General features: G+C 36.9%; 1 protein-coding gene across 1 annotated transcript; it reads right to left on the bottom strand.

The window, feature by feature from the left end:
* Window positions 1–211: 211 nt before the first annotated feature.
* LOC108424863 (germ cell-specific gene 1-like protein) lies at window positions 212–20177 on the bottom strand. The gene is made up of 5 exons (XM_017693129.2): window positions 19871–20177; window positions 18650–18697; window positions 17198–17350; window positions 2331–2442; window positions 212–2234 (listed from the first exon to the last, which is right to left on the bottom strand). The coding sequence occupies exons 1-5, from the start codon at window positions 20175–20177 to the stop codon at window positions 1934–1936; spliced, it is 921 nt and encodes a 306-aa protein (XP_017548618.1). The 3' UTR covers window positions 212–1933.
* Between the last annotated feature and the right edge of the window lie 224 nt (window positions 20178–20401).

Below are 20401 nucleotides of genomic sequence, written 5' to 3'. Positions count from 1 at the left end.
CGTTTAATATCCCTCTGGTAAAAAGACACATCAGATCTCAGAGATTCTGTCGTGAGCTATAAGTAAAAACAAAAATGGTAAATAATAAATGTGCAATTCATCTGCCGTCAGTATTGTCACTGAATGATGGGAGCGGTAGATCATGTCAAAACTGCGACTGCAGTGCCTCCTTGTGGCCATTCAAACATTTCTCTCCCTCAGGCTTCAAAAATTCAAGATCGGAAGTATTTTATTGTTACATTTCATTCATCCTGTATGCAATAACTTCATTTTACAACTTTCCAGTGCAAACAAACATCACCAAATTAACTAAGCAATGACAGCACTTAGCCAAACGTGTAAGTACAAAATAAAGCCATGTTAGAGACTCGTAAAAAAAGAAGAAATGAACAGTCTGATACAAGCTGAACACAAACAGCTAACAGGTTGTTCATGATTGTTAAATGTGATAAAAAAGATAGCCATGGTAAAGACATGGCAAAAAGAAATGAATAGTCAGCTATGAGCGAACACAAATAGCTAACAGTTCATAGTTCAATTTAGACAGAAAATGTATTTTGATGATGAACTTCACAGATGTGGCACATAATAATGTAAACAGTTGTTTTGGTAGCACAGACACCCAAACAAGCTGATCAGCTAGAAAGTCATTATACAGTATTACCTCACAAGGTCAGATAAACATGACAACAGATATAGCACAATGGAAAAATTCAAGTACAGATGAACTGGATAAGAATGTCATCCTGTCCTATTTACCCCTTTTATAGTTTAGTTAAGCTCCTATAAGTCCAAGCCTGTGCACGATTAATAATATTAAATATAATAAATTCATGAATTCAGTGACTTAATTTGATTACCAATATGATTAATATATATATATATATATATATGGTAGTCATGTAGAAATATAACAGCTTTTCACAGTCACATAATAAAACATTACAATAAAATTAGTGCACTCTGTTGAATGCATTACTTTTAGAAGTGTATCCCCACTAATTTCCACTATACATTTTAGATGGATGCTCCAAATATACATATTTTGCTGTATATGAAAGCAAACTAATATCGTCCCTTCAAGTAGGAACGAAATAGGTACAAGACTGGTCCAGTGCCTGTATTAGTGGATAAACTTGGTTGGTGTTGGTGTTATGAATTACATGTATAATTAAAATACTGGTAGATTGCTGTCAAATAAATGTCGACTCAGTTATCAGCATGCTCAGGTTAAACAGAACCAACATCAGTAGCACATGCAAAGGCACTCAATGTTCATTTGTATGTAGACAACAGAAAAACAGGCCTGTGTTATTTCAAATCACTCTAAAAGAAAGAAAATTCAGAACTAATTAAATCTTGAGAAACATCTGGGAAAGTGTCTTTGCATTAGCGCATTGTCGCTGTGATATATTTGTTCTCTAACAGAAGGCATCCAAAATGACTAGGAATAAAATTAACGCACTTTAAAGTTAAAAACATTTTTTCTGTCATCTATAGTGAGCATTTTAGAGCTTTGTGGTTTAGTTACAAAGGTGACAAGATTTTAAATTAAATGGAAAAAGTTCCTAAAAGTTTTAGTGCCTTTCTTCTTCAATTTTACCAACTTTAAACAAGAATTCTGAAGAATATTCCAATGTCTGTGCCAAAATGAGGTTCATACTCAAACATATAATACCTATACATAAAAATAAAATCCATAAATAGCCACAGTGTCACCTTCAGCAAACATTACATCACAGTAAATAAAAAACAGTTTAAAGTATTCAGTCTGTTAATCTCTGTGGAGAAGCCAGATAAAAGGCTCTCCTGAGTCACAGTCCTCAGTATAAGATGAGGCCAGGTTCAGTTCATTAAGAGCATGTGGCAGTGCCAAGCGGCAGTGGGTTGTGTTGTATTCCGGGGGCAGTTTTAGTGCTGCAGAAGGTAACATTCAACAGTACTCCTCTCCCTGCTGCTCAGGCATGTCGTTGAGGTCCAGGAAAACTGAGTTGTTGGAGAGTTTGCGGGCCGAGCCAGACAGGTCCAACAACTCCTCAGCCGTGCTGGGGACTGAGCTGATGTACATGTCCCACACTTGGTCTGGGGAGTCCAGGTCCAGCAGCTTCTGCTTAATCTTCAGATTCTTCTCGATGTTCCTCCGCTTGTGCTTGAACTCCAGGATGGTCTTGGTGTACCTGTTGATAGTGGTCACTGAGGATGCCATGCAGGCAGTGAAAGAACCCCAGGCCAAGCTGCAGGGAAAAAGGCCAGCAAATTGACTGCCACTGATTGTTTATGAAGAGTTAAGTAGACATTGCTGAGTTAAAAGAAGGGCATGAGAAGCTTACATGTAAGACCAGCTGTAGTCCCAGCTCTGGGGTTTCCAGTCCTCAGGGCCCATGCTTACAGTAAGTTGGAATGCTGTTGTATACATCATGTGCGCCACCATCCCAAGAAGGCCTGCAATAGTACAAAAAAAAATTATTTTGGTGGCCAAATGTCAGACATAAATGTAAATGCAGGTATAGTTGTATGGAAACTGTTCAAATGATTAGCCTAAATGTTGCAAAGTGCAAAGTTTTCTTGCTTCTTTAGTTTCACACTGGCACAAACAAGTAATGGAAGCTCATTACCGCCCATTAATGTCATGCAAACTGCATGCTTAAACCAACACTCAAACCTGGCTCAAACCACATTGAGTTGTTTATTTATTTAAAATAGACTTGTTTATATGATTTCTGACACTATCTGACATATTATAATCTATGAAAAATAATTAAAGGCACAGACACTATTCAGGCTTATGGATGACTTCAACTAGCAATTTTAACTATGCAAACCCCCTCTGTCCATTTTTATTGATAAGAGTACGCCACATAGTGTCAAAAACAATTCTATCAAGTTTACAACTCAAAATGATTTGTGGGAACACGTCTTGGCTGATTGACGTAAATTGAGATAAATGGTTGTAAATAACATAAATTGGATTTTCAGATAAATCATGGCTTTAATCACATGTATACAATGCAAGATAATGCCCTACAATACGCAATAATACATAACGTGATTTTAGCTGCCCATTAATTTATAAACAATTTAAAATATAATTTCATGCAGCTACTGAAGTGCACGACTAAAGTAGCCAGATGTAATAAACACGTAATAAACAAACTTTACTACCATTACTACTACTAAGGTGTTCTTTAGAAACATCTAATTAAAAATCATTACTCACTGCCGCCTTCTACAGGCTTTCTTCAGAAACACCTAATAAACAATCATTACTCACTACTGCCTTTTACAGGCTTTCTTCAGAAACATCTAATAAACAATCATTACTCACTACTGCCTTTTACAGGCTTTCTTCAGAAACACCTAATAAACAATCATTACTCACTACTGCCTTTTACAGGCTTTCTTCAGACACATCTAATAAACAATCATTACTCACTACTGCCTTTTACAGGCTTTCTTCAGAAACATCTAATAAACAATCATTACTCACTACTGCCTTTTACAGGCTTTCTTCAGAAACACCTAATAAACAATCATTACTCACTACTGCCTTTTACAGGCTTTCTTCAGAAACATCTAATAAACAATCATTACTCACTACTGCCTTTTACAGGCTTTCTTCAGAAACACCTAATAAACAATCATTACTCACTACTGCCTTTTACAGGCTTTCTTCAGAAACATCTAATAAACAATCATTACTCACTACTGCCTTCTACAGGTGTTCTTCAGAAACATCTAATAAACAATCATTACTCACTACTGCCTTTTACAGGCTTTTTTCAGAAACATCTAATAAACAATCATTACTCACTACTGCCTTTTACAGGCTTTCTTCAGAAACACCTAATAAACAATCATTACTCACTACTGCCTTCTACAGGTGTTCTTCAGAAACATCTAATAAACAATCATTACTCACTACTGCCTTTTACAGGCTTTCTTCAGAAACACCTAATAAACAATCATTACTCACTACTGCCTTTTACAGGCTTTCTTCAGAAACACCTAATAAACAATCATTACTCACTACTGCCTTCTACAGGCTTTCTAGAGAAACATCTAATAAACAAACATTACTCACTGCTGCCTTCTACAGGCTTTCTTCAGAAACACCTAATAAACAATCATTACTCACTACTGCCTTTTACAGGCTTTCTTCAGAAACATCTAATAAACAATCATTACTCACTACTGCCTTCTACAGGCTTTCTTCAGAAACATCTAATAAACAAACATTACTCACTGCTGCCTTTTACAGGCTTTCTTCAGAAACATCTAATAAACAATCATTACTCACTACTGCCTTTTACAGGCTTTCTTCAGAAACACCTAATAAACAATCATTACTCACTACTGCCTTTTACAGGCTTTCTTCAGAAACATCTAATAAACAATCATTACTCACTACTGCCTTTTACAGGCTTTCTTCAGAAACACCTAATAAACAATCATTACTCACTACTGCCTTTTACAGGCTTTCTTCAGAAACATCTAATAAACAATCATTACTCACTACTGCCTTCTACAGGTGTTCTTCAGAAACATCTAATAAACAATCATTACTCACTACTGCCTTTTACAGGCTTTTTTCAGAAACATCTAATAAACAATCATTACTCACTACTGCCTTTTACAGGCTTTCTTCAGAAACACCTAATAAACAATCATTACTCACTACTGCCTTCTACAGGTGTTCTTCAGAAACATCTAATAAACAATCATTACTCACTACTGCCTTTTACAGGCTTTCTTCAGAAACACCTAATAAACAATCATTACTCACTACTGCCTTTTACAGGCTTTCTTCAGAAACACCTAATAAACAATCATTACTCACTACTGCCTTCTACAGGCTTTCTTGAGAAACATCTAATAAACAAACATTACTCACTGCTGCCTTCTACAGGCTTTCTTCAGAAACACCTAATAAACAATCATTACTCACTACTGCCTTTTACAGGCTTTCTTCAGAAACATCTAATAAACAATCATTACTCACTACTGCCTTCTACAGGCTTTCTTCAGAAACATCTAATAAACAAACATTACTCACTGCTGCCTTCTACAGGCTTTCTTCAGAAACATCTAATAAACAAACATTACTCACTACTGCCTTCTACAGGCTTTCTTCAGAAACATCTAATAAACAAACATTACTCACTACTGCCTTCTACAGGCTTTCTTCAGAAACATCTAATAAACAATCAATACTCACTACTGCCTTCTACAGGCTTTCTTCAGAAACATCTAATAAACAAACATTACTCACTGCTGCCTTCTACAGGCTTTCTTCAGAAACATCTAATAAACAAACATTACTCACTACTGCCTTCTACAGGCTTTCTTCAGAAACATCTAATAAACAAACATTACTCACTACTGCCTTCTACAGGCTTTCTTCAGAAACATCTAATAAACAAACATTACTCACTGCTGCCTTCCACAGGCTTTCTTCAGAAACATCTAATAAACAATCATTACTCACTACTGCCTTTTACAGGCTTTCTTCAGAAACATCTAATAAACAATCATTACTCACTACTGCCTTTTACAGGCTTTCTTCAGACACATCTAATAAACAATCATTACTCACTACTGCCTTTTACAGGCTTTCTTCAGAAACATCTAATAAACAATCATTACTCACTACTGCCTTTTACAGGCTTTCTTCAGAAACATCTAATAAACAATCATTACTCACTACTGCCTTCTACAGGCTTTCTTCAGAAACATCTAATAAACAAACATTACTCACTACTGCCTTCTACAGGCTTTCTTCAAAAACATCTAATAAACAATCATTACTCACTACTGCCTTTTACAGGCTTTCTTCAGAAACATTTAATAAACAAACATTACTCACTGCTGCCTTCTACAGGTGTTCTGCTGAAACATCTAATAAACAATCATTACTCACTGCTGCCTTCTAAATGTGTTCTTCAGAAACGTCTAATAAACAAACATTATTCACTACTGCCTTCTACAGGCTTTCTTCAGAAACATCTAATAAACAAACATTACTCACTACTGCCTTTTACAGGCTTTCTTCAGAAACATCTAATAAACAAACATTACTCACTGCTGCCTTCTACAGGTGTTCTGTAGAGACATCTAATAAACAAACATTACTCACTGCTGCCTTCTACAGGCTTTCTTTAGAAACATCCAATAAACAAACATTACTCACTGCTGCCTTCTAAATGTGTTATTTAGAAACATCTAATAAACAATCATTACTCACTGCTGCCTTCTACAGGTGTTCTGTAGAGACATCTAATAAACATTACTCACTGCTGCCTTCTACAGGCTTTCTTTAGAAACATCTAATAAACAAACATTACTCATTGCTGCCTTCTACAGACTTTCTTTAGAAACATCTAATAAACAATCATTACTCACTGCTGCCTTCTACAGGTGTTCTTTAGAAACATCTAATAAACAAACATTACTCACTACTGCCTTCTACAGGCTTTCTTGAGAAACATCTAATAAACAAACATTACTCACTGCTGCCTTCTACAGGCTTTCTTTAGAAACATCCAATAAACAAACATTACTCACTGCTGCCTTCTAAATGTGTTATTTAGAAACATCTAATAAACAATCATTACTCACTGCTGCCTTCTACAGGTGTTCTGTAGAGACATCTAATAAATATTACTCACTGCTGCCTTCTACAGGCTTTCTTTAGAAACATCTAATAAACAAACATTACTCATTGCTGCCTTCTACAGGCTTTCTTTAGAAACATCTAATAAACAAACATTACTCACTGCTGCCTTTTACAGGCTTTCTTTAGAAACATCTAATAAACAAACATTACTCACTACTGCCTTCTAAATGTGTTCTTTAGAAACATCTAATAAACAATCATTACTCACTGCTGCCTTCTACAGGTGTTCTGTAGAGACATCTAATAAACAAACATTACTCATTGCTGCCTTCTACAGGCTTTCTTTAGAAACATCTAATAAACAAACATTACTCACTGCTGCCTTTTACAGGCTTTCTTTAGAAACATCTAATAAACAAAAATTACTCACTGCTGCCTTTAACAGGCTTTCTTTAGAAACATCCAATAAACAAACATTACTCACTACTGCCTTCTACAGGTGTTCTTTAGAAACATCTAATAAACAAACATTACTCACTACTGCCTTCTAAGGCTTTCTTTAGAAACATCTAATAAACAAACATTACTCATTGCTGCCTTCTACAGGCTTTCTTTAGAAACATCCAATAAATAAACATTACTCACTGCTGCCTTCTAAATGTGTTCTTTAGAAACATCTACTAAACAATCATTACTCACTGCTGCCTTCTACACGTGTTCTGTAGAGACATCTAATAAACAAACATTACTCATTGCTGCCTTCTACAGGCTTTCTTTAGAAACATCTAATAAACAAACATTACTCACTGCTGCCTTTTACAGGCTTTCTTTAGAAACATCTAATAAACAAACATTACTCACTGCTGCCTTTTACAGGCTTTCTTTAGAAACATCTAATAAACAAACATTACTCACTGCTGCCTTTTACAGGTGTTCTTTAAAAACATCTAATAAACAAACATTACTCACTACTGCCTTCTAAGGCTTTCTTTAGAAACATCTAATAAACAAACATTACTCATTGCTGCCTTCTACAGGCTTTCTTTAGAAACATCCAATAAATAAACATTACTCACTGCTGCCTTCTAAATGTGTTCTTTAGAAACATCTACTAAACAATCATTACTCACTGCTGCCTTCTACACGTGTTCTGTAGAGACATCTAATAAACAAACATTACTCACTGCTGCCTTCTACAGGCTTTCTTTAGAAACATCTAATAAACAAACATTACTCACTGCTGCCTTTTACAGGCTTTCTTTAGAAACATCTAATAAACAAACATTACTCACTGCTGCCTTTTACAGGCTTTCTTTAGAAACATCTAATAAACAAACATTACTCACTGCTGCCTTTTACAGGTGTTCTTTAAAAACATCTAATAAACAAACATTACTCACTACTGCCTTCTAAATGTGTTCTTTAGAAACATCCAATAAAGAATCATTACTCACTACTGCCTTCTACAGGCTTTCTTTAGAAACATCTAATAAACAAACATTACTCACTGCTGCCTTTTACAGGCTTTCTTTAGAAACATCTAATAAACAAACATTACTCACTGCTGCCTTTTACAGGCTTTCTTTAGAAACATCTAATAAACAAACATTACTCACTGCTGCCTTTTATAGGCTTTCTTTAGAAACATCTAATAAACAAACATTACTCACTGCTGCCTTTTACATGTGTTCTTTAAAAACATCTAATAAACAAACATTACTCACTACTGCCTTCTAAATGTGTTCTTTAGAAACATCCAATAAACAAACATTACTCACTACTGCCTTCTAAAGGTGTTCTTTAGAAACATCTAATAAACAATCATTACTCACTGCCGCCTTCTAAATGTGTTCTTAAGAAACATCCAATAAACAAACATTACTCACTGCTGCCTTCTACAGGTGTTCTTTAGAAACATCTAATAAACAAACATTACTCACTGCTGCCTTCTACAGGCTTTCTTTAGAAACATCTAATAAACAAACATTACTCATTGCTGCCTTCTACAGGCTTTCTTTAGAAACATCTAATAAACAAACATTACTCACTGCTGCCTTCTACAGGCTTTCTTTAGAAACATCTACTAAACAATCATTACTCACTGCTGCCTTCTACACGTGTTCTGTAGAGACATCTAATAAACAAACATTACTCATTGCTGCCTTCTACAGGCTTTCTTTAGAAACATCTAATAAACAAACATTACTCACTGCTGCCTTTTACAGGCTTTCTTTAGAAACATCTAATAAACAAACATTACTCACTGCTGCCTTTTACAGGCTTTCTTTAGAAACATCTAATAAACAAACATTACTCACTGCTGCCTTTTACAGGTGTTCTTTAAAAACATCTAATAAACAAACATTACTCACTACTGCCTTCTAAGGCTTTCTTTAGAAACATCTAATAAACAAACATTACTCATTGCTGCCTTCTACAGGCTTTCTTTAGAAACATCCAATAAATAAACATTACTCACTGCTGCCTTCTAAATGTGTTCTTTAGAAACATCTACTAAACAATCATTACTCACTGCTGCCTTCTACACGTGTTCTGTAGAGACATCTAATAAACAAACATTACTCATTGCTGCCTTCTACAGGCTTTCTTTAGAAACATCTAATAAACAAACATTACTCACTGCTGCCTTTTACAGGCTTTCTTTAGAAACATCTAATAAACAAACATTACTCACTGCTGCCTTTTACAGGCTTTCTTTAGAAACATCTAATAAACAAACATTACTCACTGCTGCCTTTTACAGGTGTTCTTTAAAAACATCTAATAAACAAACATTACTCACTACTGCCTTCTAAATGTGTTCTTTAGAAACATCCAATAAAGAATCATTACTCACTACTGCCTTCTACAGGCTTTCTTTAGAAACATCTAATAAACAAACATTACTCACTGCTGCCTTTTACAGGCTTTCTTTAGAAACATCTAATAAACAAACATTACTCACTGCTGCCTTTTACAGGCTTTCTTTAGAAACATCTAATAACCAAACATTACTCACTGCTGCCTTTTATAGGCTTTCTTTAGAAACATCTAATAAACAAACATTACTCACTGCTGCCTTTTACATGTGTTCTTTAAAAACATCTAATAAACAAACATTACTCACTACTGCCTTCTAAATGTGTTCTTAAGAAACATCCAATAAACAAACATTACTCACTGCTGCCTTCTACAGGTGTTCTTTAGAAACATCTAATAAACAAACATTACTCACTGCTGCCTTCTACAGGCTTTCTTTAGAAACATCTAATAAACAAACATTACTCATTGCTGCCTTCTACAGGCTTTCTTTAGAAACATCTAATAAACAAACATTACTCATTGCTGCCTTCTACAGGCTTTCTTTAGAAACATCTACTAAACAATCATTACTCACTGCTGCCTTCTACACGTGTTCTGTAGAGACATCTAATAAACAAACATTACTCATTGCTGCCTTCTACAGGCTTTCTTTAGAAACATCTAATAAACAAACATTACTCACTGCTGCCTTTTACAGGCTTTCTTTAGAAACATCTAATAAACAAACATTACTCACTGCTGCCTTTTACAGGCTTTCTTTAGAAACATCTAATAAACAAACATTACTCACTGCTGCCTTTTACAGGTGTTCTTTAAAAACATCTAATAAACAAACATTACTCACTACTGCCTTCTAAGGCTTTCTTTAGAAACATCTAATAAACAAACATTACTCAGTGCTGCCTTCTACAGGCTTTCTTTAGAAACATCCAATAAATAAACATTACTCACTGCTGCCTTCTAAATGTGTTCTTTAGAAACATCTACTAAACAATCATTACTCACTGCTGCCTTCTACACGTGTTCTGTAGAGACATCTAATAAACAAACATTACTCATTGCTGCCTTCTACAGGCTTTCTTTAGAAACATCTAATAAACAAACATTACTCACTGCTGCCTTTTACAGGCTTTCTTTAGAAACATCTAATAAACAAACATTACTCACTGCTGCCTTTTACAGGCTTTCTTTAGAAACATCTAATAAACAAACATTACTCACTGCTGCCTTTTACAGGTGTTCTTTAAAAACATCTAATAAACAAACATTACTCACTACTGCCTTCTAAATGTGTTCTTTAGAAACATCCAATAAAGAATCATTACTCACTACTGCCTTCTACAGGCTTTCTTTAGAAACATCTAATAAACAAACATTACTCACTGCTGCCTTTTACAGGCTTTCTTTAGAAACATCTAATAAACAAACATTACTCACTGCTGCCTTTTACAGGCTTTCTTTAGAAACATCTAATAACCAAACATTACTCACTGCTGCCTTTTATAGGCTTTCTTTAGAAACATCTAATAAACAAACATTACTCACTGCTGCCTTTTACATGTGTTCTTTAAAAACATCTAATAAACAAACATTACTCACTACTGCCTTCTAAATGTGTTCTTTAGAAACATCCAATAAACAAACATTACTCACTACTGCCTTCTAAAGGTGTTCTTTAGAAACATCTAATAAACAATCATTACTCACTGCCGCCTTCTAAATGTGTTCTTAAGAAACATCCAATAAACAAACATTACTCACTGCTGCCTTCTACAGGTGTTCTTTAGAAACATCTAATAAACAAACATTACTCACTGCTGCCTTCTACAGGCTTTCTTTAGAAACATCTAATAAACAAACATTACTCATTGCTGCCTTCTACAGGCTTTCTTTAGAAACATCTAATAAACAAACATTACTCACTGCTGCCTTCTACAGGGGTTCATTAGAAACATCTAATAAACAAACATTACTCACTGCTGCCTTCTACAGGTGTTCTTTAGAAACATCTAATAAACAAACATTACTCACTGCTGCCTTCTACAGGCTTTCTTTAGAAACATCTAATAAACAAACATTACTCATTGCTGCCTTCTACAGGCTTTCTTTAGAAACATCTAATAAACAAACATTACTCACTGCTGCCTTCTACAGGTGTTCTGTAGAGACATCTAATAAACAAACATTACTCATTGCTGCCTTCTACAGGCTTTCTTTAGAAACATCTAATAAACAATCATTACTCACTGCTGCCTTTTACAGGCTTTCTTTAGAAACATCTAATAAACAAACAATACTCACTGCTGCCTTTTACAGATGTTCTTTAAAAACATCTAATAAACAAACATTACTCACTACTGCCTTCTAAATGTGTTCTTTAGAAACATCCAATAAACAATCATTACTCACTACTGCCTTCTACAGGCTTTCTTTAGAAATATCTAATAAACAAACATTACTCACTACTGCCTTCTACAGGCTTTCTTTAGAAACATCTAATAAACAAACATTACTCACTGCTGCCTTCTACAGGCTTTCTTTAGAAACATCTAATAAACAAACATTACTCACTACTGCCTTCTAAAGGTGTTCTTTAGAAACATCTAACAAACAAACATTTCTAACTACTGCCTTCTAAGGCTTTCTTTAGAAACATCTAATAAACAAACATTACTCACTGCTGCCTTCTAAAGGTGTTCTTTAGAAACATCCTATAAACAAACATTACTCACTGCTGCCTTCTAAAGGTGTTCTTTAGAAACATCCTATAAACAAACATTACTCACTGCTGCCTTCTACAGGTGTTCTTAACAAATATTTAATAAACAGACATTGCTCAAAGATGCCTTCTAATGGTGCTCTTAACAAACGCCTCATAAACAAATCTTACTTACCACCACTCTCTATATATTCCATAGCACCAAATCAGCAGTTAGATTTTTTTTGTTGTTGTTGTTAAGACCTGGGACATGTCTCAGTAAATATATTTTCTGCTTTCTTTTATTCATATGTATTTGCCCTAAACCAGTGTATGAAGCGCACCCAATTCAAATTATTTTTGTTGCACCATAAATATATAGAGAAAGCTAACAGTGGAAAGTAATTATGGTCAGATTAAATAATTTGTGATTAGCCCAAATAACTTCAAACATATGTGCCATATGCAATAAATGTGACAGGCCTGATGTAATGTAATACATAATTTGATGCAATACTGATGTAATATAAGATAAGATATCTGGCAGCTAAGATGTGCTGTAGCACTGCACTACTGCACTCTTGTGATTCCAAGCTGACATTACTGTGTATTGCCATGAGGGGGCAATGTTACACCATAACAGGAAAAGAGGGGCACACTAGTCTTTCAGCAGAGGACATCGTACATACTGAATTTTCCGTCAGTAGAATGCATTAAATACCCCACTTCCTCCAGAACAGTCTTTTAACAAGACAGCTCTTTTTCATCTATCCAACTGCACACTTAACTACTCTAAATGTCCACTTACTCTGACTAAACATCTGAGTACTGTTAATACTTAACAGTCCATCTCAATGTCACCAATCTGTTCCTTCATTATTCAGTGAGAACCCCAGTGGCAGAGCACTTGGGAGCTGATGGAAGATTGTAATTAATGAAGATTGTCAGCTTTGGCTAGCGTAGGTAGCACATTGGTGCAGTTCAGGGGCATTGCTTAATGGGGTCAGTGCGTGAAAGTTTTAGAGAAGGCAAATTTTGAGTCCAGATGGTACTGCAGACTTAATCAACAATGCCAGCTACTCAGACCTTGAGTCAGGACAATCAGAGTCACGCAGCGCCAGAAATAGCCAAGTTGAAAGTGTGACAGGAGATTATCTGGTACATGCAAAGTCCTTCATATTAGATCAATTGGTGTTCATTCTCTAAATGACTTGTGTGTTAGCAAAGCAATGGATGTGGTGCAATGTGTTTATAAATAAGCACTATAACCTAAAAAGCATTACGTGGAATACGTTTTTTGGGAAATAATACAACTATAGAAGTACACCTATAAGAAAGTACTAATCCACGTGTTACTATTCTGTCCACTATAGCATATAGGGTATTATCTCCCTCTTTTATTTTGTCTGTGCCATGCTCTTTCTTGCTCTCTCCCTCTCTCCTATTTTTCAGCTCAGAAAGGCTCACTGAATAACATACATATCTGTCATCCCACCATGGTGTAAAATCTCTGTGTGGACTTCATCACAAAAAGATAAATAAATAAAAAAAGAAGAACAAAAAGGCTCCCACCAATCCGATTACTTTGGATGCCAGCAAAATCCTTGAACCACACAAAAACAGACCACATTCAGTTAAATTCTGCTTTCCCTAAGCTTCATTCAGTCCAAATAAGTAGTAGTGCTGCAATAATCAAAAAAGGGATGGCAGACATAACAGTGTTTTTCAAAGGTCTTCCTTAATGTGTACTACAGTGTGTACTTTGCACTGTTACTGAACAACAGAAAAACAATACAGACTATGGTCAAAGTGCATGCAAGTCACTTTAAAAACAGAACAGATTAAGCCCATCCTATGATGGCCATTTATTATTATATTATAAACGTGTCATAAAAAATATGTGCAGCTGGTACTAAAAACTAATTGTCTTCTTTAGCAATATTCAACAGTGAATAAAGCAGCAAATAAGAAACATTGCAGCAATAATTCTCAAATACAGTAATAGCTGTTATGAATAAAAATGAATTGATACAAAATGTACTTTCTTGATAAAACATTTTAAACAGGCTGTTTTTTCTAACTATGCCTCTGTGCAAAAGTCAGAGACCGCCCTTTATTTGTTTATTTTATCAAGTCAAGCCACAGTTTATTGATATAGTGCTTTTTACAACCGTTGCCACAAAGCAGCTATACAGAAAAATTAGGGTTCAAAGCCCTATGTGCTTCGTCAATAGCAACAGTGCCAAGGGAAAACTCCCTAAGAGGAAGAAACCTTGAGAAGAACCAAGACTCAAAAGGGGAACCCATCCTCCACTGATCGACACCAGACAGCAGAACAAGAACACAAGAGCAAAATGAACAGAAAATAAGGTTTCAATAAGTATAAAATACTAAAATCAAGAAAAGGGGAAAAAATCTGTCAAAACATCTATTAAGCACAATTCATTCATTTTACAGCATCAGAAAAAAACAGCAGAAGAGATATATTTAACAGAAAAATTAGTAGTCTTAAACACTAAATATAATATTAACATTTTTTCATGTGGCCATCCTTTTTCAAAGCAACATGTTTTTCAGAGAAATCTGCAGGGATAATTTTCCACACCTCCAAAGAGCAGCTTCCTTGTTTGATTGGCAAAATTTCTTCTTTTTTTCCTTTTTTCTTTTCTCAGAATGGCTTCTTAATAGCTACAAATCTTTTCAAACTCATCACATTGCGTTATCTTCTCACAGTGGAAGGATAGACAGAAACACCTGTAGACTTTTTTCAGACCTGACACTAGACTGGAGCTTCATTTTCTAACATTTCTCAAGGATGAAATCTTTAATTACTGTTCCTGACAGTTTTGTTGGTCTACCTGGTCTTGCATGGCTGTTAGGAGTCCAATTTTCTCTATATAAGTGTATCATTTTTTTAGTTTTGTAAAGTCCTGTTCTTCAGTTATTTTTCTTTGTGATGCAAGCAGATTTCTTACATTGAATCTTCTCAGACACATCTCCTGAAAAAATAATCACTCTTATTTAAATGCTCAGTTCATGACTTTTGACATTGAACTCAAAAACAAAAAGCAAAACAAACACATCCATCTCTATAGTGCTCCTTCAGAAGCTCTGCTACCACCAAGCACATTGCCAAAGCGAACAACACTTGACTAGCAAGTTTGTTTATTTAGATCATCGCAAACATTGTACAGACAAATGCCATATTATAACGTTGACTGATCAATGACACACGTACAGTAACTATGGTTAGCAAACTGTTGCAACAATTGCTACTGCAAAGCTAACCAGTTGGGATTAGCTACCACAAACATTAGCAAACAAGACAAAACAGTACTGACTTACAGGTTCTCTGAAACAGCAAAATTCAGTTGATGTTATCCACCTGTTAAGCAGGAAAAGAACAACCTTCTAATCCCTTTCAATGTCTTTCAACTCTTAAAGACACTGAAAAGCTCAGACGCTGAACTCTTAAAGACAAGAAGCTTCTTGTTCGAATTCTCTGTTCCATCTTAAATGGTGCAGCAGTTTCATTCTACTACCTCTTTTTCCCCTGTCCTGTGTGTGGGCACATATGCCCCCTGTTGCTGAATGGCTGGCTGTGGTTCAGTCTGAGACACCTTTTTCCAGCGTGCACACAGAACTGGCCCATGAAGAGATATTTGTTAAATTTGACAAAAAGTGTATTGGACTAAAATCATATACTGTGCCTTTAATGACTGTTTGGTGGGAAATAAAATAAATAAGGGGTGGTCTCTGTTTATTGCACTGCACTGGATGTAAATTAACTCTTTTGGCCGGCTATTTCATGCCTGGCTGAAAAAGCAGTCCAGATTAAAATGTTTCTGAACTTATATACTATGATATAAATGGACGGGGCTAAACTGCTGAATGGGTGTGTGTATATGTAAATAAAAATGTGTTGGTTTTCATGACAACACAAAAATATTTTTAAAACAGTTTGTTTTTGCAGCTTAGTTTCCAAATATGCACAAAATAGATCAGGGAGTCAATGGCATTATTTTTGGGAATTTCATCAAAGTTCACACACTATATATACACACTGGAACTGTTTTTGACTGTTGTATTTGATATGAGACCTTTAAATGATCCTCTTTTTTATTTTATTTCATAAAGATTATTGGAATCTTTAAAACACTATTTATAGTTTGCTACTGTTCACTTGAGTCTATTTTTATTATGACATTTTTTTCTAATTGCACCTTACATGGTCCAAATAACAGCTAGATTACTGGATTACTAAAATAATCAATAGTAACAGCCCTACATGATAATGTAAAACCTAACACAGAGCATACAACAGAGTAAACTACAGCAACTGTGAAGCTTCACAGTTCAAGTAGTTGGCGCTCCAATGGAACTGAATTAATCCCTTCCTATGTTGAAGGATTTTAACAAAACCCCCTCCCTCACAAGTCTTTTTCTACATATGGATCTCAGTGGCCCGGGTTACGTCAAATACCCTACACACATGTTGGCTTAAGGTAGTATTAATTTTCTGTCCATGTGTTGCCCAAAGCCCTTAAATAAATCAAGAGGTCAAAAATAGCCCGGATGAAATTCCAGAGGATTTGATACCATGAGGCTTACACAGGATCTGGACCACGAAGCCTCAATTCTGTGTGTACAGCGCCGGCTGCTTTCCGCAGTGGCGTGGCTGGGGCAGCTAGCTCTCAGGAAAAGCCAGACTGCAGCATCACAAACATCTAACACTGTCACTCTCCTGACACTACAAACACCGCCATCCTTTGAGAACAGTGCCAGTGACAGTTTTAGCCAGGCAGCCAGGCCAGTCCTCCTGAAGAATATCTGAACTGTGCTCTGCCACTGCAGCTCAACTCTGTTTATGCCCCAATCCTTCATTATCACTATAGACTGCTGGGTGATCAAAGAGATATGCAAAATATGACATTTCATGGGACTGAATCATGATGAGCTCCATGTTTTCCAATTTGCAGTTCCAAATCTGGCCATAAAATCGGAGGCCAAGCTTTCAGTTAGGGGTGAGTGTGTTAACTCGGTTCAACAAATGAAGCAGTTACCTGACAAGACGGTAAATATGGCAGCAAAGGCGTTCAGTTTGAGGCCGTCAATGACATTCCCAAAATGGCAGACCTCGATGGACATGAGGATTCCCCCAGTGGACAGAAGAAGAATATACAGACACTCAGCCACAATACACAGCCACAAGACCCCTGAAGAAAAGAGAGGGAAAAGACAGAGAGGGAAGGGCAGAGAGAGCGAACAGAAAACAGAGAAAGAGAGAGAGGGAAAGAGCAGTAGAGACACAGAAAGAAAGAGGAAGAGAAAGAGAATGAGAGAAAAGACAGAAGACAAAAGAGAGTAAGAAAGGGCCGAGAGATATGAAAGTGTGAGAAAACCGAAAACCAAAAAGAGAGTGAAAGAGTAAGAGAGAGAAAACAAGAGAGATACAGAAAGTGAATGAGAGCAAGAGAGAGAGAGAGAGTGTGTCAGAGAGAGAGAGAGAGGTCGTGCAGATAGACCTCAGAGAAATCCATGGGAGCAGACAGGTATCAGAGGTCGGAGGTTTTTATCAAGATGAACTCAGAGGCAGCAGCAAAACTGATCTCATCACTGATTAGCTTGGCCTGCAATGAGTCCTGATAGACACACTGACACTGAAGAAAACCCTGAAACTACAGCGGTCAGTTCAGCCTCACACTCCCACCACACCATTCATCACCAGCCTTTCAAGCATTCACACATGAAGGTCACTGAACGCTGCGATTTCAGGGAGAGTTTCAGTGTTGAAAGCGTTTAAAGCATGTGTGCACTTACATGTTTGATGGACTCCCAGAGGATGTCTAATCATTTTTGTATATATCTTCTAAGAGCATCATTCAGAAGAAATCAGATAAGATTTTTTCAACAATTCAAAACAGCTGAAATTGAACGACTTTTTGGGGGGGGGTATTTAAAAATATATTAAGATTCACCATTTATTAATCATTATTTAACATCCCATATATCAGCAAAGATGACAACATTATAGAGGTTATAATGTCTAATAAGTTTATTTCACGTCGACTACATTTGAGACGTGATCATATGAAGAGAGCACAGTCTTTTTTTGAACACAGAACATAAAGAAAAGTGAATGAATTAGTCTAGAGCATTGCAATCTCCTCACCTTCATAAAACGGCTGTCACAAGAGGTACGTGTTGCTGACTGAAGGATACTTGAACCAATTACTCTAACAGAGTGAAAATGACTCCCAAGAGGGTTATGTTAGTCATTAAGCAAAAAAATGCCCGATGATCAATACAGAGTAAGCAGACAGCAGGTGACTGACTCACATTGAGCCTCAAATGTGATCGAATTCACGTCCCTCAAAAGTCATGATGAGAGTAAGATAACGACAGCGAAGTCATCGAAGCCATTGCTTGCAGTCACATAAGACAACTGATTATGATCCCTCCCCCGCCGACCCCCCCCCCCTCCCGCAGAAACCAGAGAAAAGAAATGAACTTACCTCTCTCATGAGGTGGTGCGACGTTTATAAAACTTCTACATTTCTCGCCTGGTGACAGAGACGGAACAGTAAAATGAATGCTCCAACATAAAAACACTGCAGCCTACATCCAGAACTGTGTGTTAAACTGGTGGTTTAACTGTGATGGAGAAAGAACACGCTGATTTAATATAAATGAGGACTAATATAAAGTGGCTGTGAGCTATGAGGTACAGTCCAATGTCAAAAGCAAAACACAGGCCTATATAATAAAGAGTGAAAGCATGTTTACAGCTCAGTAAATCCTGATCCTTTACTCAGTTCTGACACCCATACACTGTCCTACATTCCAGTCCACAAAATTACAATTTCACCTTTAAAATGTCAGTGTGGGAAAATGTGGGGAAAGAAAAGGCCGTATTTCACAGGAAAAGTCCTATATTTTTAATATTTCACAATAGCAGCGTGACTAGTCATACGTGCTCGACTCATTAAAGCATTATGTCGGTCAGTGGGTTTGAAGGGGCATCTGGTGCGTTAAGCTCACACTGAAAGATGACTCTTCAAGGGTTCTTTCGTAAAAGCAATGACTCTACTTATAGTCAAAGGTTCTATACAGAACCTTTATCATGCTTAAACAGTTCTTTGCTGTTTGTTGATTTTTTCAAATTGATGGACAGTGTGTTGTGTATGCACATTTTTACCCTGTAAAGAACCTTTTTGAAAAGGGTACTACACAGCACCACAAAGGGCTCTGCTACTGTTACAATGTCAAGCTTGCAATAACAGAGGAACCCTCTCCACACTCTCCATCAACCTGAAGAACCATTTCATCATGCAAAGAAGCACTTAAGCATGAATAAGGCTCTATATAGAGCTCACAGTCCTTAAGAGAACTCCCCTTTACTAAAGAACCCTTGAAGAACCATCTTTTTAGCACTGCACTGTCTGATAGCATTAGCTTATCAGCCAGTCTAAATCCTCATATCTAATTAGCACAGATTAATGTTCACAAAGATGAAGGACTCAGATGGAGCGGCTGTTCAGTCTGTCTTGAAAACGACTTTACTCTCTAACTTTGAAGATCATTTCCAGAACATTTGCCTCAGGCTGAGTCACTCTTTACTGCTCTGTTTCTTTCAGGAGTTTTAACAGAGCTGCTAAAACGCGGACCGGTCTTCATTCGGAGTGGCTGAAGAGGAAGGGACAAAAATACGCGGTTAAAAGTGAGAAGGTTTTCACCTATCAGGTCGATGTTCTGCTCGCAGGAGACCCATATACCGCTGTGAAATCTCCTCAGGACGAACTTGTCCTCGCCGGTCGCCCACACGTACTGCACCAGGCGGCTGTCGTTGCTGCCGGTCGTGCTGTTGTAGCGGATGCAGTGCGTCTGTCTGAACGGGACGTGCCCCGTGCAGAAAGGCTTAGCCACCTTGCGCGTGCCCTCGCACCAGTGGCTCGTGGCGAGCGCGGAAACGGCCAGCAGCATCGCAGCCAGGTTCAGCGCGAGAGCCAGAGACGCGCGGCGCCGCCGGTCCAGACCCGTCATAGCGCGAGAGACGGGCAACCCCTATCCAGACACGAGGAGTGTTTATGTGAGTCGGACTCGGATGGTTTTCCTTCAGGTTGTAACTCGGCGAAATGGCTTCAAGGTCCTGACAGAGAGAGAGAGAGAGTGAGAGAGAGAGAGAGAGAGAGAGAGAGAGAGAGAGAGAGAGAGAGAGGTTCCTCGCGCTTTACTGCTCCCCGCCCATTTCACTCTGCGCGCCCTCA

This window comes from Pygocentrus nattereri, chromosome 13 (genome assembly GCF_015220715.1).
Source record: "Pygocentrus nattereri isolate fPygNat1 chromosome 13, fPygNat1.pri, whole genome shotgun sequence".
Taxonomy (NCBI): Eukaryota; Metazoa; Chordata; class Actinopteri; order Characiformes; family Serrasalmidae; genus Pygocentrus; species Pygocentrus nattereri.
The sequence above is the reverse complement of the archived record's forward strand: the minus strand, read 5'-3'. Positions and strand labels throughout refer to the sequence as shown.